At 47.6% G+C, this 25236-nt stretch overlaps 1 protein-coding gene across 1 annotated transcript; it reads left to right on the forward strand.

Moving 5' to 3' along the window:
* The first annotated feature begins 1411 nt into the window (after window positions 1-1411).
* Window positions 1412-2356, forward strand: LOC119385370 (sulfotransferase 1A1). Its single transcript, XM_037652821.1, has one exon. It carries the CDS (start codon window positions 1412-1414, stop codon window positions 2354-2356), a length of 945 nt encoding a protein of 314 aa, XP_037508749.1.
* The last annotated feature ends 22880 nt before the right edge of the window (window positions 2357-25236 follow it).

Raw genomic sequence — 25236 nt, forward strand, 5'->3', positions numbered from 1 at the left:
GTTTGGACGGGAGTCTCCGCAAACCTTTTGCTGCCATCGGGGAGAGAACTGCAGGGGCAAGCACGAGGAACCTGTTGTCCTGCTTCCCCCACTTGCGTGCCGTCAACCGCCGGACTCTTGCCGCTTCAAGTGTGCCATGACCCCTCCGCGACAGTGAAATGGACTGTGCCATGGTGGGAGGTGTCGTGTGTGTGATTGGTGGTCATCAAGAGGGAGGAGCCAAACTGAGGGGTTAAAACGACGGTGCTGAGTGAGAAATGGGGCTCTGAGCCCTCGGTAACAGGCTCATCCAATTCGCTCGTCGCTGAACTCTTCCCTTGTAACGATGTAATTGAGTGTACGAAATGTGCCAGTAAACTTGTTATTGTTTTCCCATCTTGCTATTGCATCAGTTCCTCAACCCGGAGACTCGACTACGCTACCAAACGGAGTCCGGGTACGACGCTGCCCTCTCGTAGCAACAGCATGGTTGCCGAGTAAGGGACGGATCCAAATACACCGGCACGACAACTGGAGTAAGCGGTGGGATTGATCCAAAAACCTCGTCACGACAGTAGCCCCAAGAGATTTCCCAACGGGCTCTAGAAATGGTGCTCTTTCAGTTTTCGCTGTGAATGTGCCTGCGCATTCCGCGCACGCCTGGTGTTTTTTGTGCTCAGCTTTCTCAAGTACCTGATTTATGATATTGCTTTGATCCATTGTGGGGCTCGGCCTTCCCGAATCCGGCTTGCTCTCCAGGTTGGTTAAAGCCAAGTATTTCTGTTATCCTGTTTGAAGTTATGTTAGTACATATTTTGTACATTACAGTAAATAGGCATATGGGTCAGTAAGTCAAGTTTTTTACGTCTCCCTTCTTGAGTATGAAGATAGTTTTGGCATTTTTGCAGCTCACTGGCAACTTTGATGTTCTGAGGCAGTAAGTGTAAAGTGCCACATATTTATTAAGTATAAGACCCCCCCCCCTGCAACCAATCTTTGCTTGACTGTTGTGTCGCCTTATCCATCCGCTTTTCAACACGTCATATCGCGTGCGGCTTTTCTAACGCCATTGGTAGTTGTATATGGAAGTTCAATGTCAGGTCCGACGTTGATTTAAATCGTGGTTGACTGACTTGTCTGCGAACAGCTGAGCTTAAGGTAGAAGTATTCTTCCACCTTCGCTGTGGCGTTAGAAATCATAATAACTTTGCCCTGCTTAGCTTTTAGTGTGAATAGCGGCCACATGAAAACAATTGGCAATGATACTTGTTGCCTTCGTTAACAACAAATCAAAGTCAGGGTTACATGTGCTTTTAAATGATGTGGATCGAAAAGGTATTTTGCTTTCTTTTATATTAATCAGATCACTCACTGACTGAAGTCGCAGTGTGCGGAAGCATCCCTAAGACCGAGAGATTGAGAAGATTCGATGATGGAATTTGCTAGGACGCAAATAGTGGACGGTGAGAGATACGGCATCGTGCGCGAGCCGCAGCTAATCCGGGAAGTCTTGCGGTTCCACCCAGGGAAAGATGACGTCGTGCTGGTGACTTACCCTACATCCGGAACTCACTGGATGGAGCAGATAATGCAACTCATTGTCTACCGAGGGTCGAGTGCTACGACGCACGATGAATTTTGCAAGCGGTCCCCGTTTCTCGAGGAGTACGGAAATCGGATCTCGGAATTCACGACGAACTCGCACCCGAGAATCTTGACTACCCACTTCAGACCCGGATTACTTAAGATCAACCAGTGTTCCAAGTACGTGTACGTCGCCAGAAACCCGTGGGACTTGTGCGCCTCGCTGTACGACCAGTCTCGACAGACTCCGCTGTACCCTTTGCGGGCGACGTTCGCCGAATTCCTGCCTATGTTTCTCCAGGGAGACGTGCCGTACGGCAGCTACTTTCAGCACGTCAGCGCTGCTTATAAACTGAGGAATGAGCCGAACGTCTTCTTCGTCACTTACGAAGAGGTAGCAAGAAACACAGCAGGGGTCGTTGCACGTCTCGCCGAATTTCTCCGAGTGAACCACGGAAAGGCAGTTCAGGAAGATCCTGTACTACTAAACGACATCGTCAGAAAGTGCAGCACCAATTTCATGAAAGAAATGATGACATTTCCGATGAAGGAAATGGCTAACGTGGTCGTAAAGAACAAGAAGCTTTTGCCATTTTTAAATGTTCCGGTACCGAAAGAGGATGCGAAAGTTGTCAAGTTCGTGCGCCATGCAAGAGTGGGTCGATGGAGAGAGGTGTTTACAAAGGAGCAGCTTAGAGAAACGCTTTTGCACATTGAGGAAATTGGGGACGCCGGGTTTGTTAAGCACCTCTGGGGCAATATATGGCGAGATGTTACGGAAGCATCGAAATAAATGCTGATTCATATCTGACCTGCACAATCAATAAATAATAACTTGTGCGCTTGTGCAAGTTCTAATTCTGCTTAGTTTACTTGTTTCTAAAACTATACACTTCGTGTCAAGAGTCTTCCAGAACGCTAAAGAACACACAGCACGAATAGACAGTCGCACACAGGCGCACCCCTAGAGCGGTACACCTAAGCCAGACACCCCTAAGCCTCATTGGCAGGTAGTTGCATCTGAAACAAAGCAGCTCTAAGATATCAGCATACGCAGTTCGCAAGTGATGTTATCTCATAGAATGAGGAAATCGGGAATGGCGGATTTGTAAACGCGCCCCTTACCAGGTCACGTAAGATATTGTAGTTAGACACTGGAAGTTGCGCGCAATGAAGAGCATTTTACCACAAGGATTTCTTGAATTGGTTCATTACGACATGAGAAGCCATTATTTTGAAGCGGCACGAAACCATGATGCAAGGAGGCGAGCTCCAAACACTTGCCGCTCGCCCCGCAAGCCAAATCCCTTCCCTGCCCTCTTCGGCATGGGGACCAGATGATCACATGGCGCGTACGCATCAACACGTCATGTGCACGCAAGGTCACGTGCGCACGTTTCCAGAAGCTGGCACGGATCATGGATCCCGACCGTCACACACTGCGTCGCACCGCTATGCCGAATGCGCTCTCGCAGACCACTGGGCTTGTAACCTATGACTGAGCATGAAAGCTACGACATTCGTACGGGCGCGAGACTAGCAGTACCATGAGCCAGTGCCGCATGAACATTTAGGTAGACGCGAGAGGAGTACAAATGAGCCTAATGAGTGCTGGAACGCGGTAGAAAACTACACAGTTTGGTTGTCAGGGCTGGCGCCTGCACGACGCGGAAACGGCGCGACCACGAACGCATGTGAAACGGAGGCAGATTAGCCTCGCATCTCGCTGCGATTAGAATAAATAAATAAAAACACGCACACATTCCGTTTGTGTGTTTTATTTTAACACGAAAGTGTTTTATGGCGGGGTCCACCAAGTACATCCGTCACGGATATGACGTTGATAAAATGGACGCCAACGGGTGAGAAAGAAAAAAACCAAGATACCCCGCTGGGAATCGAACCCACGACGTTGCGACCGCGACGGCAAGCGCCCGACGCCCTACCCAGTAAGCTAACTCGGGAGATGCCAGACGCGGCGCGAACGCGCCTTATATCTTTCACACCTTCTCTTTCGCGGCGGGCGGAGCGGGGCGGTGCCGCCGTCTGTGAGAGGTGAAAAGAAGTAATGCTTCACGATCGACACTTACTAGCGCTTACTCCGAGATTGCACGCGATATCGGAGGTAATGGTTAAAGCGTCTCGATACCATAGAGGTAGACTGGCCGCGCTGGCGTCGCCGCGGCACCCTTGACGCAGTTACGTTCTTTGCCTTTGGCTTCGTGTTAGCGTGCGTCGGCTCATAGGAGTAGTGCAGCTTCCACGTGCACCAACGGGATTTCTCCGTGGCCGACTGCTTCAATTGCGAGAGCACCGACTAACAAAACTGCTGCAATATGCGTTGCAGAAAGGACGCGATTTCGACGGGCGAATGTCGTGCCTTGGTGGAGCGAGAGCCGCGCCTGCGAGACAGGGGCCAGCGGGACGCACGCGTTTGCGGCTCAGGCTACGAACTTCTACCTCCCGTGTTGCTGAAGCGCAGTGTGTGTTATGTATGCATGAGCATAGGCGTCGGCTACCCATTACTAGAAAGCGCACACCGTGCCGTTTCTCTCCTTAATTGACGACGCTTTGAAGAAGCGCACACCGGGTACCAGTGTTGATTATGAGCTTGTTGATATCATCCTTACGCGGGATTCACGATTCGCTGTGTCCAAATATATGTTCACACCGTCAGCTACCACAACGGTATAATAATGATTTGGGCGTTAGTCGTCGCGATAGAGACATGCTGTCAACATGGGTTGTCACTTGTCCCGTTAATCGGGTTGGCAATCGCCGGGCGGATTCTAAGGGCTGGCGTCACGGCCCTCCGAAAACGCACCACGAAAGCGTGGACAATTTAGAGTTGGTCCTTTGGTGCGCCAGCGAACGCCGGTTGTGGTCCAAAGACCAAGTCAGAGCCGAGAGTCGATAACACAAACGAAAACGAAATATATTCTCAGTTAAGGCAATACAAATAAGACAAACTCATGCACACTTGGCTGGAACCAGTTACAACTTCACAATATAATTCAGATGGTGTTTACACAACGGGAGCTAAACAAACAGATCACACGCTACGAATGCAATCGCATGCATTACAACTATTCAACGACAGTTAAAGTCCTGAATAGATAATGGCGTATCCAGTCCACAATACTTGGACGGTAATCTAAAGCTTATCTTTAAGGAAACACTCACGCCAGCTCCAGCGTTGATCGTCGTAGCTCAACCGTCGTCGTGACTTGTCACGGCTCACACGGTGTCGTCATCGGATTCTTCCAGATCGACGATCGACTGACCGCACACCATCATAAACACTTCTTTGGCTAGCGGAGCCACACGTAGCATAACTTCACCATCACCGGGCCGACTGACTCGCTCACTCCTTCACTTCTTCACTGCTTCACTGCTTTCCGACCCCTGTCTGGTCGTCGTCGCACGCTTTTATCCCTTCTCCCCCGGTTTCTAGAAGCGTCGGGAGAGTTCTTCGGCGTGCAGTACAGCTGAGGCTAGAGAAAGGGCGAGAGCTTTCTCGTAGGTTCGAATTGCGGCGGCATCGCTCGGTGCTGCGTCCCCCCTTCCTTCTAGAAACATCCAGGCTTTGCCGGGCGTTGATCGCGTTGCCTCCGTCTGGCTCGAGTGGGGGAGGAGGATGCAGCGCGCCGGCGTCTTTTGATGCTTGTTTTTTCGTCTTTTGCGCTTCTTGGGCGCGCGGCTCGCGCCGTTCTGTCTCGCAGCTGCTTGAAAGCGGCCGCGCGCGCGCTTTATAACACGCTCGTTTGTGACATGGGTGCATCCACGTCAAACGGTGCTATAGCTGCCAAACACGAATAGACATTGTACAAGCTCTCATATATCACTACACAATAAGCACTACTTCTGTGAAGACACGTTTAACTTTCGTGTTTTACCGATTCCTATGACGGAGGGATCAGCCATGTTTTTTTTCTCATATTTCATTAATCTATTCAAGCAAGAGATTACGCAAACCACACATGTCGTGTCGAATAATTCTCGCAGTGTCAGGTGCCACTGTAAGCGACGTCAGAGCACAGATAACTACGTAGGGCCGCACCTTGTATATCACCCCCTTCATCCTGGGGCGCGCGCTCGCGAGATGAAGGGCAAGGGGCGTTCAGTTTTAAATATGATTTTCCGCGGCGTAGCTTTGCAAATTTTGTCAGAAGTGATCGTGAGCGCCCAGTGTATGGATTGCACTTGTCTGCTCGAAATTATCAGAACTGGTGAGGAGCCCTTTAAGCAGCTCTGGGGCAATATACGGCGATAGGTTACGGAAGCATCGAAATAAATACGGCGTCGACTTTTCTCGGCGCAATGAATAAATGGCTTGTGTTCCTCTACAAGTTCTAATTGTGCTCAGCTTATTTCCTTCCAAAGCAAGACACTTCATGGCAAGTTTCTTCCGGAAGAACACACACCACGAATACGCAGGCACTCGCGCAGAGGAAAACTATAGAGCGGTGACCTCCCCCTTCCAACAGCCCCTTTCTTCTTTTTTACTCCTGCTACCCGTGCTATCATAGAAACGATCACGAGAGAGAGAGAGAGGCGACAGGTCGTTTTTTGAGACAATACGGACTGTTTACAAAGAGTCTAGCACAGTCAGGTTTCTCTCGTTTTCGCGCACAAATTCTCTGTCGAGGCATACTGTGGCGCGACTAAAATGACATTTAGGCGACTAATTGACATGTTACTTCATGGAATACGCACCTTTTTAGAACTAACAAAAGCTGTGCGTTTATGGGGTTATTCAGCATCGAATTTTAAAGGCGATATCGAAACTGATGGCGCCAGGCGCGCAGGAAAAGCGGGCTCTCTGCTACGTAAGACCGGAACTACACGTGACAAGGAAGTGACGAAATTTGAATCAACGCGCGCCAAAGCAGAACCTGGTCAGGAAAGTCGGCAAGCATTCTGTAGTACACAAGTATACAGCTGATTCTTTGAGTACGCTGTGCATGTTCATCTGTTTCTTTTTTAAACTATATAGAAGCGTGAAAAACTGCTCCGCCTGTCTGCAAGAAGCGCCGCAGAAGCTGCCCGTGAGTTTTATGCTTCACAGAGGAAGAAAAGGTTGACATTGAAGTTTTCTTGTGCACAGCTCGAAAAGAACAGATAAGCACCAAACACCACGAGCAAAGGTATAAGACTATCCGCTGGCGCAAGAGATTACTTGCCGCTTGTCCTGAAATGATGCAGCCACGACGCGCTTTTACTCAAATTTCGTCACTTCCATGTCACGGGTAGTTCCGATCTGACGTAACAGAGTTGTCGCCTTTCCTGCGCTATGGGCGCGATCAGTTTAGATATCGCCCTTAATATTCGATTATGAATATCTCATAATAATAATAATAGCAAGACATATTCGGCACATACGACAACAATTCGAAAACACTGGCGTTGAAAGGGTAACTTATGGTCTGACGTAACGTCAGCACTAAGCTTAGAGCACATACACCATTATTATCGAAACGAATTGCACTATAAGGCGCAATGATGGGAATACTATATGTAGTAACTTTCGTTAATGCATTCCTCCGGAGTCGAGCAACGCTTGAATATAGCTTGCTGAATCATAGGAATAGAAATGTAACATTTATTAGACGTCTATAAAAGGCCGAGCCAACACTGCAACCACAGAACCTGACATGACGCCTGTATCGTAGGTGTACATATGTAGTGTTATTGCTTTGTTATAAAATTAGATAACCAGCTCCAAAACCACATTTGACATTGCACCGACATCACACCTGCATAGGGTGTTTTTCCAAAGCAGTTTCTAGACCTGGCGTGGCTCTGTGGTAGTATAGCTGACTGTCACGCAGAATGATTGGGTTAGATTCCTGCTGGGATCCTAATTTTTATTCTTTGCATTCATCGGGTCAACGCACCCGATATCGATTTTTCTTACCGTTCTCGCATTTAAATTACCACTGTCTATTCTCGCCATTCCAAGGTATATATAAACTGTGAATCACCTGCGACGCATACCCGTACACCGCGGCCCGTGGTAAACGGGTATGTGCCACACGTGTCTGGAGGAAACGGGTTGACGACGTACGCGGCAGGATTTTCATGTTATTCATGTCATGACCCGACAGTCATATTTGTGACACCCTATTACCCTCCGATGCCAATTTTGGTCTTAACCAAGTTAAGGAGGCAATCACGAAAGGACCCAGACGTAGGCGGTTAGATAGATACGTAGAGAGAAACGCTCAAAGTGCGAAAGATTCACTGAAAAATGCTTTGCATTTAATAATTGTTGAGGTTTAACGTCCGAAAAGCACGGTATGATTATGAGAGCAGCCGTAGCTGAGGGCTCCAGAAATTTCGACCACCTGGGGTTCTTCAACGTGCACCTACATCTCAGTACACGGGCGTGATAACGAATATCTCGAAATACGTCAAACTTTTGTGATCTCTAAAAGATGGGTATGGCATAAATTGTCATGCACTACAACTTTCTAATATAAATTACTGTCCTGACGTCAATAATTAAAAATTTGATTAACGAATTTTTGTTAATTATTCACAACAGCATCACTTCAGCTGCAGCAAACTATTTTCGCTTCGACGTTGAGTGTGTGTGCGAAAACGACAGGAAGGTTACTTTCGCAGGATTTCGACAACAAATGTGCATCGTTCAAAAAAAAAAAACATCTTTTTTCCAAGGTGACTTCAATGAAATGTTGAGGTGAAGAACCGCCAGGCAAATTTAGAATGGGTATCCAATTTGAAATAGTGGTCCAACACGCTCAGATTTTGCTCACTCAAGGATCTCTTCGTTTGTAACACTTTCCTCAAAAAGTACCCAGACCACCTACACACTTGGCGCTCTTCATTTTCAGGTGCACGGGCCCGGTGATGAAAAGTAAGAAACAATGGTTTCATGCACTCAAGGCTTGTAATAGTGTCTTGTTTGAATACGCAAAATCAATGCGAATAACGTACCCTGCTTAATGAACAAATGCATCGGTTGCCTAAATTCGTTTCAGGTAGTTCAATATATTCTACCACGTACTGTACTTTTAGTTCGTTTAGAAAAAATATGACCTTACAATGTATATACTGAACGAAAGAAGCGAAATTTTAAGGGCGCGTTTGACTGTGACCGAAAAAAGTCACAGTTTCGCCACAACGGCGAAGCAATGAATGCGGCAGCAACAAATTGGATTGTAACGCGAAGGACGGAAAGCAGCTCGAAATTTCCAGCGCGTCTCTTCTGAAGAACGTGTTTTACCCTTGTCCCACTTTCCTAAGAGGAGGGCAAGTAACTACATCACAAATCTAATGTTTTTTTTAACACGAAAGTGTTTTATGCCGGCGTCCACCAAGAATTCAGTGACGTCCGTCACGGAAATGACGTCGAAAAAATTTACACGATCAGATGGCAACGAAAAAAAGTTCCGTCAACGGGAATCGAACCCACGACCGCTGGGTCCGCAACAACAGATGCCGGGCACGCTATCCACTGCGCCACGGTCACTTTTTTTTTCTCCTTTATTGACAGACTCTAGAGCCTCTACAAACGCGCCTTTTATATCTACCACTCTCCTGGTCGGCGGGGTGGTGTTGCCCTCTGAGAGCGGTAAAGTAATTCGTCATTACTGTGGCCTCCGCGATTAGCACCTTCAACGCCTTACACGTCCGTCCCATTCGGTGCGTTTTCAATAGAAGTTCAATTTTGTGAATGCCTTAACACACCGCGAGGTGACGATCTTAGCTCAACCGTCGTAAAAGCGTCGGCCTCGCTCATAGCATCACGCTAATCCGAACCAAAAATAGCTCTGCGACGCGCGCCTGCCTCACCTGGCTGTAAAACTTCGTTCGCAGCTCACGCGCTCGCCCCGAGAAAAATCGCGGCCGAGCTACCGGCGCGGCACGACGCGCTTTGCGTTTCCCTCTAGTCCGGCCGTGGTGTTCAATCACATTTTAACATGCCGCGAGATGGCGACAAAGTTCTGCGTCCAATATGCGACACTCTTCTGGCTATCACACCTCGTTCTCTGATTACGCTTTCACCGTTAACTACTACAGCTACCACAAGGGTTTGTTTAATCATTTAACATGGAAGTTAGTCGTCGGAATGGAGATGTACCACGAATCATCAAAGTAGGTGCATCCACGTTAAACGGTGCTATAGCTGCCAGACATCAATATACATTGTACACACTGTTTTATATCAATTTGCAGTAAACATTAAGTTACTTGTGTAAGGGCACGCTTTACTTTCGTATTATTCCGATTCCTATGATGGAGGGATCAACCATCTTTTTATGTTTACCTTAACTTAAAAAAAATCCGTTACGAACCCTTACGAAAAATTTTTTTTCGCTCCGGAACAGAAACGGAACGGAACTTTTTTCTGTGGAACGAAACTAAAACCGAAACGAAAAACATTTCGTTCCAACACCCTGCGAAGGGCACAAATCATATACAACAACAGCCCGGCCCGATAGAGGAGTTTTATTGGGCCGAGCCCGGCCCGATAAAACTCCAAGTAGCCCGAGCCCGGCCCGGGCCCGAGGTGAAAATACGTCGGCCCGCCCGAGCCCGGCCCGCGGGCCGGGTCGGGTTCGGGCTTTCGGGCTACCCGGAGCCCGTGCACACCTCTAGTAACGATGATATGCAGCATCCGTTGCACATACGGAAATGAAAAAAATTGCTGCTGGCTTATGCATGGTCAACTGGCCCACCAGTGCATCTTAAGCAATCATGATTGTGATGTTGCACTACTCATAATGGTCCGAGAATAAATTGTCCAATTCAATTCGAAAAAGTTGGATTGATTATTGTAGTTTCGAATAGGTTTCATCGAGGACCCAGCCGTGCAGAGCGGCTCATGCTCAGCTGTTTCCGGCGGTTAGAATGCGCACGGCATCCTGCATTTTTTCGTCGTCACTTGCAGTACTTACATTAACTTGCCAACATTTACTGAAAATACACCACTCATTTCTGGAGAAGGCTTTTTCTCGCCCCAAGGTCAAAAAAGCATAGGCTGGTCACGGCAAGCTTTTGTACGCGAAAGCGAGCAGAAAGATTTTAAAGGCCGTCGGCAGCGAACTATATGTAAGTGCTTCGAACAGTACATCCCAATCGACGAATTTGTTACCGACATGAAAGTCGCCGGTTTGGGGACTTGCGTCTGCGAAATATTCTGATATAGAAAAAGCATATGGATTACCCTAGCTCTAATTATGATTAAGCTTGTTGACTTAGACTAAGGAGATTAAGGCAACGACTTGTAAGTATTCGTACTATTTCGTGCTTCCGTAAGTATGATCATCATCATCAGCTTAATTTATGTCCACTGAAAGTTTAAGGCCTCTCCCAACGATAACTATATTCTGTGAGCTCATTCTATTTTATATATGCAAACTTTATATATATATATAAAGAGATCGGCTTCTTTCTTTTTCATTTCCACATCTGCAATGGATGCTGAATATCATCATTACAGCATACAGCAGCGCACACACGGTGAAAGGATAACACGCGAAAGAAGAAAGACATACACAAGCGCTGAAAAAATCCGTAAACAGGGGGTGCGTGCTCGAGCCTACGTTTTGACAAGTGGACAACATGGGTGGTAACCCGCCCGTGTCGTCGTACCTCCTTCTGTCCTCGTCTTTTTTGTGCGCTCAAGATGTCAAACACTACGCGACCTCAAGGGAATACGCGCAGTAATGTGTGTGCCTTCTGTAATGGTGGCTGGCTTTGAACCACCAGGTCGCTATGATATCCACATGGTGTGAGGCGCGTTGACAATGTACGCTTGTACCACGCATAATTACAGCGATATTACATCTCGTACTATGACATTTGTATACAAGACGCGTATGTTTGTGAAGCATGAAAGTTACTTTCAGTGCAGTTCCAAGCAGAGGCGTGGGCGCGTGGTAGAACGCCTGCTTGCCACCCAGACGGCCTGGGTTCGGTTCTCACTCGGACCGAACATTTTTATTATTTATTTTATTTGCAATTTTTCGGTCACGGACAAGATGATGATTTTTCGCTCACAACCAACGACGCTGACACCGACGCCGACATCGGAATTTCTGCGAAGCAAGCTCTCCAACGCTATCGCGTTAAAATGACACATCGAGGACAAAGCTGTGCAGAGCGGCACATGCACAGCTGTTTCAGGCGGTTAGAATGCGCACGGCATCCATCATTTGTTCGTCGTCGCTTGCAGTACTAATATTAGCTTGCTAACATTTAAGCCACAAGGTCTTAAAAGCATATTCGGGTAACGGTAAGCTTTTGTATGCGAAAGCGAGTAGAAAGGTTTTAAAGACCGTCGGCAGCGAACTAAATGTAAGTGCTTCTAACCATGCATCCCAATCGAAGAATTTGTTATCGATATGAAAGCCGCCGGTTTGGTGACTTGCATCTGCGAAATATTCTGATATAGAAAAGCATCTGCATTACGCTGTCTCCAATTATTATTAAGCTTGATGACTTAGACTAAGGAAATTAAGGCAAGGACTTGTAAGTATTCGTACTATTTCGTGCTTCCGTAAGGTGTGATCATCACCATCAGGCTAATTTATGTCCACTGCAAGTTTAAGGCCTCTCCACACGATATCTTTATTTTGTGAGCTCATTCCATTTTATATAGGTGAACTTCCGAATTTCGTCACTAAATCTAACTTGCTGCTCTCCTCGGCTACGTTTCCCATTTCTTGGTATCCATTCCGCTTCTCTAACTGACCATTCCGCTGCTCTAACTACGCGATTACGGGGACGGCCCATGTCAATTTCTTTCGCTTAATGTGAACTAGAATATCAACCACGTGAAAAGTCAACTTGGCCGCCCGTGGTGTTTGGATGGCACGTTCGCAACGTATAATGCGAGAATGGTGCCATAGTTGCGACATAACAGCGGGTTTCCTAATGCGTAGGTACCTATGGGAGCTATGCATTGGGCGTTGGGGCTTTGCAGACGGCTCTGATCCATTGCATAGTATACGTTTTCTGATGCTGGCTTCCTCTCTAGGTTGGTTCAAGTGTTTCGGTTATCTAGTTTGACGTTATGCTCGTAAATATTTTCTACAATACTGCAAATAAGCTAATCGGTCTATAACTCTTGAAGTTTTTTACGGCTCCCTACTTACGTAATAATATAATGCGGGCTCATTTCCAACTAACAGGGACTTTTCTTGTTCTGAGACATTGAGTGTAGTGTAGCGTGTCCTATTACTTCGAAATAAAATCCCCCTTCCCTCCAACCAATCTTCACGAAAATCCACTGCTATGCCATCTTCTCAGGCAGCTTTTCCGTGGGGCTTATCACGTATGACCTTTATAACCCCATTGGTAGTCGCATATGGAATCTGAATATCTTGCCCGACTGATTTCTCTCGAGGATGAATCATTTTTCTGCGAACTGTGTGCAGTGTGAATGCAGTGTGCGCCGGTGTTTACCAGAGCAAAATCACTGCTAATGGGCAAAAAGAGACAGAAGGGATATTAGACACAGAGACCCGTAGTCCGCTTTTAGTTAACGTGCACGCTGCGAATCTTTGTTGTTCAACTACGCACAAGAGAAATGTCCCACCGGCATTTCATTGCAGGTCAAGATATACGCGGTGGCCGGTGAATGATTGTGCAGCGCGAGCAGTCTGTTTTTTTCAATAAAATAACTCACTAGCAGGCGTTGTCTCTCGAAGGCGAGGGCGCGTTCTCGTTCCTTGCGAGCTGGTAGTTCAGCGTTCATCGCAGAAAGAGCGTTTCCATAGTGAACGCGCGTCATTCGCTATCTCTCGCCACACGGCGAGAGCTGAGGCGGTGGGGCCCTCTTTCGCGCTCAAGCAAATGGACCGTCCGGACAGCAGACGACGATGCACGATGCACGCCGACACGCCAAGACCCTAAGGTGCTTCGCCCCTAAAAGGCCCTGTACAGGCTTCATATCGGGAAGGAACCACATCAACATATGTAATATAGCGTCGTAGAAGAGTAAAACACCAACCAGGCGTCACACAATAGGAATTGCGCAAGGAGTGGGCTGTTGAATGCTCCCAACCCATTACAAAGGGCTCTGCTATAATTCTTCATAGTCATCAGGCACAGCATCAGCAAACTGACATAATGCCTTGCAGGTGCTTAGTGGGTACCAGGTTCTCCGCAGAATGACGAAAAATGACATAGTGGCTGCTTCCCTATTTCACAAATATTATAGTGATTTATAGCGTAGTCGGTACCTTGCAAGTTCACTTGTATTGGTTCCAGAGGAAGCCCATAAGACCCCTATGATACATTTCCTCAGGGTCTAAATCAAATTCTTTTCCTCTCTCTTTCTCACGTTAACATATGTTATATAGCATGGAGGGGGGGGGGGGAGTGAAATAACACAATGCGAATTACGTAGCGAGTGGGTCGTTTAAAGCTTCCAAGCCATTACGAAGGGCTCAGCCATAGTTCTGCATCGTCATCAGCCGTCGCCTCAACAAAGTTCACATAATGCCTTACACATGGTACCTAGCTTCTCCGCAGAATGAGCAATAATGGCGTAGTGGGTGCTTCCCAACTTCACAAAAATTATGATTTATCTCGTAGTGGGTACCTTGCAAGTGTACTTGTATTAGTAGCCCCAAGAGATTTTACAAATGGCTCTTCAAATGGCACTTTTTCAACTTTCGCTGCGAATGTGCTGCGCATTCCGCTCAGGCCTGGCTCTTTTTGTGCTGAGCATTCTCAAGTACCTGATTTATGATATTGCTGTGATTCATTGTGGAGCTCGGCCTCTAGGTAGGTAAAGCCATATATTTCTGTTATCCTGTTTGAAGTTGTGTTGGCAAATATTTTAAATGCGAATGCATTTCTTAGTCGGGCTATGTGAGGCATCCGGCGTTGTCCGCTCGCCTCTCCGCTCTCACACCCTCTCCCATAGCAACAGCTGCGAGCGCGCGCGCTCCTTCTCTCGCCGTTCGCTCTCTCGCTTCTCTCACCGTCCTCCCTGCGCCACCGCCTCAATGCAGTGCGTTTGAAACGCGTTTGTAGCGTTTGTGCTGCCTTGGCACAGCCTGAAAACAGCGCATTCTAAACGCGTTTGTGCTGCATTGAAGGCGGTGGCAACATCCCTGAGGTGATTACGAACGCACGTAGGAAGCGTTCGTTGAAAGAGGCGCCCAAAAGGGAGACACTTGAGCGCGTCGATGTGTCCAGCTTTACGCCATTAAAATTACTGCACCCTGTACTCTCGGCGCAAGAAATGCATTCGCATTTCCTCACGATTTCCTTCGGTGAGGTGGGGGCATTTTTTTTACATTACGGTAAATAGGCAGATAGGTCCGTAAGTCCTCAAGTTTTTTACGTCTCCCTTCTTGGGTATTAATATAACTTTTGGCATGTTTCTAGCTCACTGGCACTTTTGATGTCCCGAGGCAATACGTCTAGAGTGTCACATATTTATTAGGCATGTGATGAGGTTTATTGATGTAATGAGGTCGCGACGAAAAGGGACCGTACGCTAACACAGCGCAAGGCTCGCAAAGGCGGTACGGACTCTCGCGCAATAAGAACGCGGGTCGTTTTTTAGGGGCGAAGCTCCTTAAGGCGGCACCCGTTCGTCCCTCGTAGTCGTAGTCGTAGTAGTCGTAGTGCGTAACCAGTCTTACGCTTTGACCTCCAAGGTGGTGCCGGTGGGAGATTTTTCCTGTACGTTGTTGAACAATAAAAAATTCGCAGCGTGCGCGTTAACTAAAAGCCGAATTCTTCTGTCTCTCATTCCCCATTAGCAGCCATTGGCATGTTCCAGTAGGAAACGTTAGTAGAAGTAGAAGTGTAAGTGTTAGCTAAAAGCCGACTTCTTCTGTCTCTCATTCCCATTAGCAGCCATTGTTTACCTCCAAGGTAGTGCCTGGTGAGATTTCTCCTGTGCGTGAATAAACAATAAAAATTTTGTTCAAAACGCCGTTGATTGATGAAATAAACCAACGAAAGACGCCAGATGTTTTCTAAAAGCAAAACGAAAGAACGCCAGATGTTTCTAAAGCAAAACGAAAAGACGCCAGCTGCTTAACTAAATACGCCAGATGTTTTCTAAAGCAATGGTTTTCTAAACAATGAAAATTCACAGCGTACATGTAAAATTAAAGTGAGCTGCAAGCCGTCATAACTCATCGAACCTTTAGTATAAACGCGCCCGATCTCACGTCGGTGATGATGTACTGGGCAGAATTCACGGAAGAGAGAGAGAAGAAATTGTAGAGAAGGAAAGGCAGGGAGGTTAACCAGTATAGGACAACCGGTTTGCTACCCTACACATGGGGACAGGGTGGGGGAGATTTAAAGATGGAGAGGAAAGAGAGAGAGAGAGAGAGAGAAAGATAGAAAGATAGCACATGACACAGCACACATAGAATCAGTCGGTCACTCTTGCGTGGTAGTTGGTCACTTCTGCGTGGTACGCGACATTTCTGTCACAGGCGCTTGGCCAAGTTCGTCGCTCTCAAAAACCTCAGCAGTGCCTTCGTCGCCTTCAGTTGTGATGTCTTCTGTTGACAACATGCAAGTATTGTTTGAACAGACATTGGTCTACTATCAAGGCGCGCTAGAACGGACGCCAATGACTGTCTCTGAGCATTATATACCGGACAGTCGCACAGGACGTGGTGTAGCGTCTCCTCGCAACGACAGGCATCGCAGAGCGCGTTGTCGGCCATTCCAATTTTAAAGGAATAGGATTTCGTAAATGCCACCCCTAGCCACAAGCGATAAAGCAGTGTGGCCTCTCTTCGGCGGAGTCCAGTTGGCATACAGATATATATGCATCAAAGAGGACATGGGGCGTTGACGATTAGTCCGGTTGGTTTGGCTGCTTGGTGGGCACCATAGAGCGAGCGTGATCTCCTGTGCAAGGCCTCGAAGACTGCTGGCAGCGTCAGACCGTGAAAGTGGGATGGTATCTTCCTGTGTGCTTTCATGAGCTGTCCGAGCGGCATTATCGGCCTGTTCGTTCCCTATGACGCCGCAGTGACTTGGCAGCCATTGAAACGTCACGTGGTGCCCTTTCTCATATGAAGTGTGGAGAAGACCTCGAATTTCAAATACGAGCTGTTCATATGGCCCGCGACGCAGAGCAGATAGCACAGATTGTAGGGCTGCCTTTGAGTCGCTGAAGATAGACCAATGTTGAGGTGGTTCCCGATTAACCAAACAAAGTGCAGCGCGCAGAGCAGCTAGTTCCGCAGCTGTCGACGTCGTGGAGTGGTCGGTCCTAAAGCTGATGGTAATAGCTCTTGCTGGGACAACCACCGCACCGGACGAACACTGGATGTTTGTGGAACCATCTGTATATATATGTACACTGTCCGCATACTTCTCGTACAAAAGAAGCAGAGACAGTTGTTTCAACACAGGTGACGACAGCTCAGATTTTTTCCGGATCCCTGGTACACTGAGTTGAACTGTGGGTCGAATAAAATACCAAGGGGGCAGATGCAGTGGTGAAGCCCGAGGGAAGTTTGTCTTTGTACTTGACGATAGTTTTAGAAAATGATGCGTGGCGCCTCTCTGAAGGCAGTGTTGCAAGGTGATGACAGGGAGCACGTGCAAAATGTCTGATGTGCGTTCTCAGGACTTCCACCGTAATGTGAGTTTGTATTGGATGGTCACGAGCAATCGCAATAGTTGCCTCTATTGACGTACATCTGGGCAAACCAAGGCACACTCTGAGTGCTTGAGCTTGTACTGCCTGCAGAACACGAATATTGGTCTTACAAGTATTACTCAGCACGGGCAGGCTATATCTAAGAAAACCGAGAAAGAGCGCTCTGTAGAGTTCCAGCATTGCGTCTACTGACATCCCCCACGTCTTTCCTGCCAAGAACTTGAATAACTGGGAAATTGCTGTCAGGCGCTGCTTCAGGTAGGCCACGTGCGGGCTCCAACATAGGTCCCTGTCGATGATTACGCCAAGAAACCTGTGAGTTCTGGCATAAGGAATGGGCCGCCCGTTGATTGAGATGACATAAGGTTTCATTAGTTTCCGAGTGAATGCCACCAGTGCGCATTTTTCTGGTGATATGCTGAGACCTTGTTTACACAAGTAGCTAGCTGTCAAAGTTGCTGCTCTTTGAAGCCGCGCACGTATCTGAGGACGTGTGACTGCCGAAGTCCAGACACAGGTGTCGTCTGCGTATATTGAAACCTTGATGGTAGTTGGCAAGTAGTCAGCAAGCCCAATAAGTGCGAGGTTGAATAGCGTCGGGCTGAGAACTCCGCCTTGAGGAACGCCCCTGGAGGTACAGCGTCGTGTAGTTGGGCCATCGTCTGTTAACACAAAGAATGACCTTGCAGCCAGGTAACTTGCAATCCACGAAAAAATTCGACCACCGAGGCCAACCGCCGCAAGTGCATCGAGAATAGCCTCATGTAATACGTTATCGTATGCACCTTTCACATCTAAGAACAAAGCTGCAGATAGTCGCTTACGGGACTTTTCGTGCTGAACATACGAAACGAGATCAACTACATTGTCGATGGAAGAGCGGTCACGTCGGAAACCAGCCATGGAATTCGGGTAAATCTTGTAGTGTTCAAGATACCACTCAAGGCGGCCAAGGATCATTCTTTCCATCATCTTTCCTACGCAGCTGGCTAGTGCAATTGGGCGGTATGAGGCGAGTTCGAGGGGCGATTTGCCCTGCTTCAAGAGAGGCACCAAGCGGCTTACTTTCCAGTCGTCGGGAACATTGCCATCCTGCCATGAGGAGTTGTAGAGGCTCAGCAATTCTCTCCTTGCGGCTCCTCCCAGGTTGCACAAGGCTCGATATGGAATACCATCTGGACCCGGAGTGGTAGAACGCCTGCAGAAAGCTAGTGCCGCCTCGAGCTCCTCCATTGTGAAAGGGAGGTCCATGCGGCAGTCACGGGAATGGGGGACGTCACCTCGGGCTGGAGAATCTGGACGAGTCGTTTGGTTGGCGATCCGCGCACAAAATTCTTCTGCGACATCGATGTCTTGCCGCCCTTCAAAGAGTGCGAGCGCTCTGAATGGAAAACGTTGCTCCGGAAGGCAACGCAGACGTTGCACAGTTTTCCAAATGTGGGAAAGTGGCTTGCGGGGGTCTAGCATCTGGCAAAACCTTGTCCAACGTTCCGACGCTAATTTATCCATGCGACGCTGAATCTTCTTTTGCATCCTCCTGGCTGCCCTAAGGTCGTGAATTGATTTCGTGCGCCGATATCGACGCTCCGCCCGGCGCCGCAGTGCTCGAAGTCGTTCCAACTCTATGTCGAAATCGTTTCGCGTGGAAGAGATTGTCAACGTGCGAGTGGCCTTTTGCATTCGGAAGATTCACGGTTTACCGATGAACCTCCGCAGCTTCGCCCACTCATCATCATTCACTCCGTGGATATGCTGTGATTTTTTTTACGTGTGTTATGGTAATGATTTCTAATTGTTATGCAATGAAATATATATTTATTCCGAAGCCATTTATGCTCTCTTTCTGCACAAATAGAATTAAATCTCGGGCTAGAAATATAATGCAAACTCGTTTTCGGTCATGTCCATAATGAGCAAAGAAAATTTATACTTTCGACCTGGGTCGCGAGAACCCGCACGTCGAACGACTCGTCGAATATGGTAGTGCCTTCAGCAAAGTTATCATATTCAATAGTACGCTTGAAAATGAAGTTAGATGAAAACAAATTTACTATGCAGGAAATTCAATTCATCCATAGCTCAATGAATCTTGCTCTTTCGTAGCCCCTAGTCGATACAAATAGCAAGAACAAGGGGTGTAGAGAGTTGTGCACATAGCGTCTCAAAGGGTTATGGTAGAAGTATTCTTCCACCTTCGCTATGCCGTTAGAAATGGCAATAACGTCGCCCTGCTTATATTTTAGTGCGAATAGCGGCTACATGAAGTGAATTGGCTATGAGACTTTTTGCCTTCGTTAACACTAAATCAAAGTCAGTATTACATGTGCTTTCAAATGGTGTGGATCGAGAAGGTATTTCCTTTTTTTTTTTCTATTATGCAGATCACTCACTGACCCAAGTCGCAGTATCCGGAAGCATTCTTAAGACCGACAGATTGAGAAGGTCCGAGGATGGAGTTCGCCAGCGACAAATATATGACGCAAATAGTGGACGGTGAGAGATACGGCATGGAGCGCGAGCCACAGCTAATCCGGGAAGTCTTGCGGTTCGATCCAGGGACAGACGACGTGGTGCTGGTAACGTACCCCACATCTGGAACTCACTGGATGCAGCAGATAATGCAACTCATTGTCTACCGAGGGTCGAGTGCTACGACACACGATGAATTTCGCAAACGGTCCCCGTTTCTCGAGGACTGCGGAAAGCGGATCTCGGACGTGACGACGAACTCGCACCCGAGAATCCTGACTACCCACTTCAGACCCGGATTACTTAAGATCAACCAGTGCTCCAAGTACGTGTACGTCGCCAGAAACCCGTGGGACTTGTGCGCCTCGCTATACGACCAAGCTCGACAGGCTCCGCTGTACCCTGTACGGCAGTGGCGGATCCAGGGGGGGGGGGCGATTGGGCGATCGCCCCCCCCCCAAAGCTATAAGCCAACCCAACCCCCCCCCCCCGCTTTTCACCTCACCGAAGGCCATTTTTCAGAACGTAGAATTTTTTCAGGTGGTCGCTGTGTCCATCCCAATCCGAGACTAGGGAAGCACCCCTCACACAGCCCAGCGCTTTTGTTAAGAGCGAAACAGGCTTTCTAGAAAAGATTTCTTCTGCGTCCTGCATCTTTCAAATAGGCACCGACGAGCACAAGCCTCAACTATTTTGCTAAAGCAACTGCTGCCTTTATGGAAGCGAGCTAAAGTTTCCTCCCCACTCCCAGGGCCATCAGCTCTTCAGCAAAGCGAGGGGTCTTCAAATTCTCCCATCTTTTTCTCAGAGACAGGAGTCTGTTCTGTGTCATTCAAACTGGCATCTTTCGTCCCACCACGGCCGGGCTAGACTGCACGTGCGCGCTTGAGCGCGCACGTGCAGTCTAGCCCGACCGTGGTCCCACAAAGCGTGCAGAACAAGTTACCTTTTAGTCAACCTTCAGCGGCTGGTCCAAAAAAAAAAAAGAAGGAAGGCAGGCAGTGGTGCTGTGAATTATATTCGCCGAAGTACCGAGCAAGCCTCCGAGAGCACGTGCGCGGGGTATAATCGAGCGCGACTCCGAAAGCTCCGTTTGACCGTCCTTAGGCTGCGGAGATAGAAAGGGCATTTTCTGGCAACACGACCGGCCAGAAAAAAAGGCAATGGGGAGGAGGGGGCGGGGTAACAAAGGGAGGCTTACTCCGAAACTACGTTCAAGGAATACTAGAGCTCGCCGTTGTGGGAATACTCATTTATCGAGCAGGTGGCCTGCCCTTCCCTCTTTCACCCTCCTCTTACCAACAACACTGATACGTGTTCCCCAATGTTTAGCGGAAATATGCGAAATTTTATATAATGAAATGGCACTGAGCAATGCAACTGAGAACAAAAATAATGAGCATTTGGTTACTAACGTGAAGTTTTAAAGTTGGGCAACGCCCCCCTCCCCCCTCTCCCCCCCAAAGCAAGCGCCTGGATCCGCCCCTGCTGTACGGGCGACGTTCCAGGAATTCGTGCCCATGTTTCTCCAGGGATACGTGCCGTACGGCAGCTACTTTCAGCAAGTCAGCGCTGCTTATAAACTGAGGAATGAGCCGAACGTCTTCTTCGTCACTTACGAAGAGGTAGCAGGAAACACAGCAGGGGTTGTTGTACGTCTCGCCGAATTTCTCGGAGTGAGCCACGGAAAGGCAGTTCGGGAAGATCCTGCACTACTGAACGACATCGTCCGAAAGTGCAGCACCAATTTCATGAAAGAGATGATGACGGTTCCCATGAAGGAAATGGCTAACGCGGTGGTAAAGAACAAGAAGCTTTTGACCCTTATAAATGTTCCGGTACCGAAAGAGGATGCGAGAGTTGTCAAGTTCGTTCGCCATGCAAAAGTGGGCCGATGGAGAGAGGTGTTTACAAAGGAGCAGCTTAGACAAATGCTTTTGCACATTGAGCAAATCGGGGACGGCGGGTTTGTTAAGCAGCTCTGGGGCAATATATGGCGAGATGTTACGGAAGCATCGAAATAAATGCTGATTCCTATCTGACCTGCACAATCAATAAATAATAACTTGTGCGCTTGTCCGAGTTCTAATTGTGCTTAGTTTATTTGTTTCCAAAACTAGACAATTCGTGTCAAGAGTCTTTGAGAAGGCTAAATAACACACACCACGAATAGATAGTCGCACACAGACACACCCCTAGAGTAGTACACCTAAGCCGGACACCCCCAAGCCGCATCGATGGGTACTTGTATCTGAAATAAAGCAGCTCTAAGATTTCAGCACACGCGGTTCGCATGTTATCTCAGAGTGAGGAAATCTGGAATGACGGCTTTGTGACGGGGCCCCTCACCAGGTCACATAAGATATTGTAGTTAGACACTGGAAGTTATTGCGTGCCCAATGAAGAGCATTATACCACAAGCATTTTTCGAATTGATTCATTATTACATGAGAAAAACCAATATTTTGAAGCGGCGCGAAACCATGATGCGAGGAGGCGAGCTTCAAACACTTGCCGCTCGCCCCGTCTAGCCTTCGCAAGCCCTTCCCCGCCCTCTTCGGCATGGGAACCAGATGATCACATGGCACGTACGCATCAACACTTGATGCGCACGCAAGGTCACGTGCGCACGTTTGCAGAGGCTTGCACGAATCATGAATCCTGACCGTGACACATTGCGTCGCACCGCTATGCCGAATGCGCCCTCGCCGATCACTAGGCTTGCAACCTGTAAGTGATCATGAAAGCTACGACATTCGTAGGGGCGCGAGACTAGCGGTACCATGAGCCAGTGCAGCATGAACATTTAGACAGACGCGAGAGGAGTACAAATGAGCCTAATGAGCGCTGGAACGCTGTAGAATATTGCACAGTTTAGTTGTCAGTGCTGGCGCCTGCACGACACGGAAACGGCGCGACCACGAACGCATGTGAAACGGACGCAGATTAGTCTCGCATCACGCTGCGATTCGAAGTGATACATAAATAAAACCACGCACACATTCCGTTTGTGTGTTTTATTATTTCTCTCAAATTTTATTTATCTATCTATTCGATCAACAGATTACGCAAACTACACATGTCATGTCGAATAATTCTCGCAGTGTCAGGTGCCACTGTGAGCGACTTCAGAGCATATCGATGTCTACGTAGAGGAGCGATGTCAGAGCACAGAGGGCCACTCCTTGTTGCACGTGATCTCCTCCATCTCGGGGCGCGCGCCCGCGAGATGAAGGGCAGGGGGCGTTCAGTTTGAAATTTGACCGCTTTCCGCGGCGTAGCTTTGCAAATTTTGTCAGAAGTGATCGTTTGTGCCCAGTGTATGGATTGCACTTGTCAAGTCGAAATGATCAGACCTGGTTAGGGGCCCTTTAAGCATCTCTGGTGCTATATACGGCGATAGGTTACGGAAGCATCGAAATAAATACTGTGTCGGCTCTTCTCGGCGCAATGAATAAATGCTGTGTGTTCCTTTACAAGTTCTAATTGTGCTCAGCGTATTTGCTTCCAAAGCAAGACACTTTAAGGCTAGTTTCTTTCAGCACACGAAAGAACATACACGGCGAATACGCAGTCACTCACACAGAGGAAAATTATATAGCGGTGACCTCCCCCTTCCAGCAGCCCCGTTTTACTCCTGCTAACCGTGCTCTCACATAAACGATCGCTAGGAAGTATTTTCATGGCGATAATGAAAACGCTTACACACACACACACACACACACACACACACACACACACACACACACACACACACATGTATATATATATATATATATATATATATATATATATATATATATATATATATAGCCAGTGCCATTATTTTAGCCAAAGGAGACTTTTTAGCAAAATTCTGTTCTGACAGTCAAGTTCCTGTGGTTGTCCCACATGAGTTCTCTGTCGAGGCAGAAATACTTTGCCGCGACTACACCGACATTTAGGCTACACATTAACAAGCATCCGTTAATTGACTTTTTATTTGTTCACTTAAGCGCAGTTATTTACATTAGAAAATTGTAGCGCGTGCTAATTTATGGCATACGCATTTTTTTAAAAATAACAAAAGCTGCACGTTTATAGGGTTATTCGTAATGAAATTTTAAGGGCGATATCGAAACTGACGGCGCCAGGTGCTCAGAAAACGCGGCCTCTCTGATACGTAAGACCGGAACAACACGTAACAAGGAAGTGACGAAATTTGAATCAAGGGGCGCCAAAGCAGAACCTGGTCAACAAAGTCGGTAAGTATTCTGCAATACACAAGTAGACAGCTTATTCCTTGGGTGCGATGTGTGATGTTAATCTATTTCTTTCCTAAACTATAAATAGGCGCGAAAAACTACTGCGCCTGTTTGCAAGAAGAAGCTCCGCAGCAACTGCCCGTGAGTATTATGCTTCACAGAGAAAGTAAAGGTTCAGGTTTTCTTGTGCACAGCTCGAAAAGAACAGATAAGCACCAAACACCACGCGCAAAGGTATAAGGCTATCCGCTGGCGCAAGAGATTACTTGCCGCTTTTCACGAAAAGATACGGCCACGACGCGCTTTTATTCAAATTTCGTCACTTGATTCTCACTGGTGGTTCCGATCTGACGTAACAGAGTTTTCGTGTTTCGTGCACGCTGGGCAAGATAATTTTCGATATCACCCTTAAAATTCGATGATGAATATCTCATAAGAATAACAGTAATAACTGGTGGAGTTTAACGTCCCAAAACCACGATATGAATAGGAGAAACGCCGTAGTGGAGGGCTCCGGAAATTTCAGCCACCTGGGGTTCTTAAAAGGCCCACTCCGGCGATTTTTTGACTATGTCAATGTAATGGTGCTTTTATGTTCCTGAGACGCTCCTGTCACGGGTCCGATAGCAGAAATACTCGGCAAATTGGACAATAATATTAAATAAGCAAAAAAGCGCAACACCAAAGCGGAAACCCAGCCGAGCAGTACTGTCTTCGCGTGACGTATAAGTCGGTAAAAACCGGAAATCGTGCAAGGCATGCCGGTCCCGCCAGCGCATAGTATGAAAGCGGCGAAGAGCAGACGCTCAGAGGAAAGGTCACCCCGCCGCAACAGCCGTACCATGTCTTGACTGACCGTGCTTCGTGCACAAGCTCCTCGGAGCTGTCGGAAAGTGGCAGCTGCGATTGGGACGCATTTCGAGACCAACTAAAATCACCGTGTTCTTCAGTGAAGTGGAACATACGTGTTTCTACCACGTACTGTACCACGTACTGTACGTGGTACTACCACGTACTGTACTTACGTATTCTACCACGTACTGTACTTTTAGTTCGTTTAGAAAAAATATTAACTTACAACATATATACTGAACGAAAGCGCCGAAATATTAAAGGCTTGTTTTTTTTCGCGAGACACAACATTAATGAAAACCCACATACAATCAAGTCAAGGAAAGCATAGGGGACGTTATTTGTATTATGTATGATACAAATGGCAAAAAATTAAAGTGGACGAAAAGGTAACTTGCCGCCGGCAGGGACCGCACCTGCAACCTTTGAATAACGTGTCCGATGCTCTACCAATTGAGCTACGGCAGCGGTCGTCCTCCCGTA

Source organism: Rhipicephalus sanguineus, chromosome 3, assembly GCF_013339695.2.
Source record: "Rhipicephalus sanguineus isolate Rsan-2018 chromosome 3, BIME_Rsan_1.4, whole genome shotgun sequence".
Taxonomy (NCBI): domain Eukaryota; kingdom Metazoa; phylum Arthropoda; class Arachnida; order Ixodida; family Ixodidae; genus Rhipicephalus; species Rhipicephalus sanguineus.

Excerpts from the sequence above, each read along its gene's own strand:
- LOC119385370 (XM_037652821.1), top strand. The coding sequence starts at position 1,412 with ATGGAATTTGCTAGGACGCAAATAGTGGACGGTGAGAGATACGGCATC.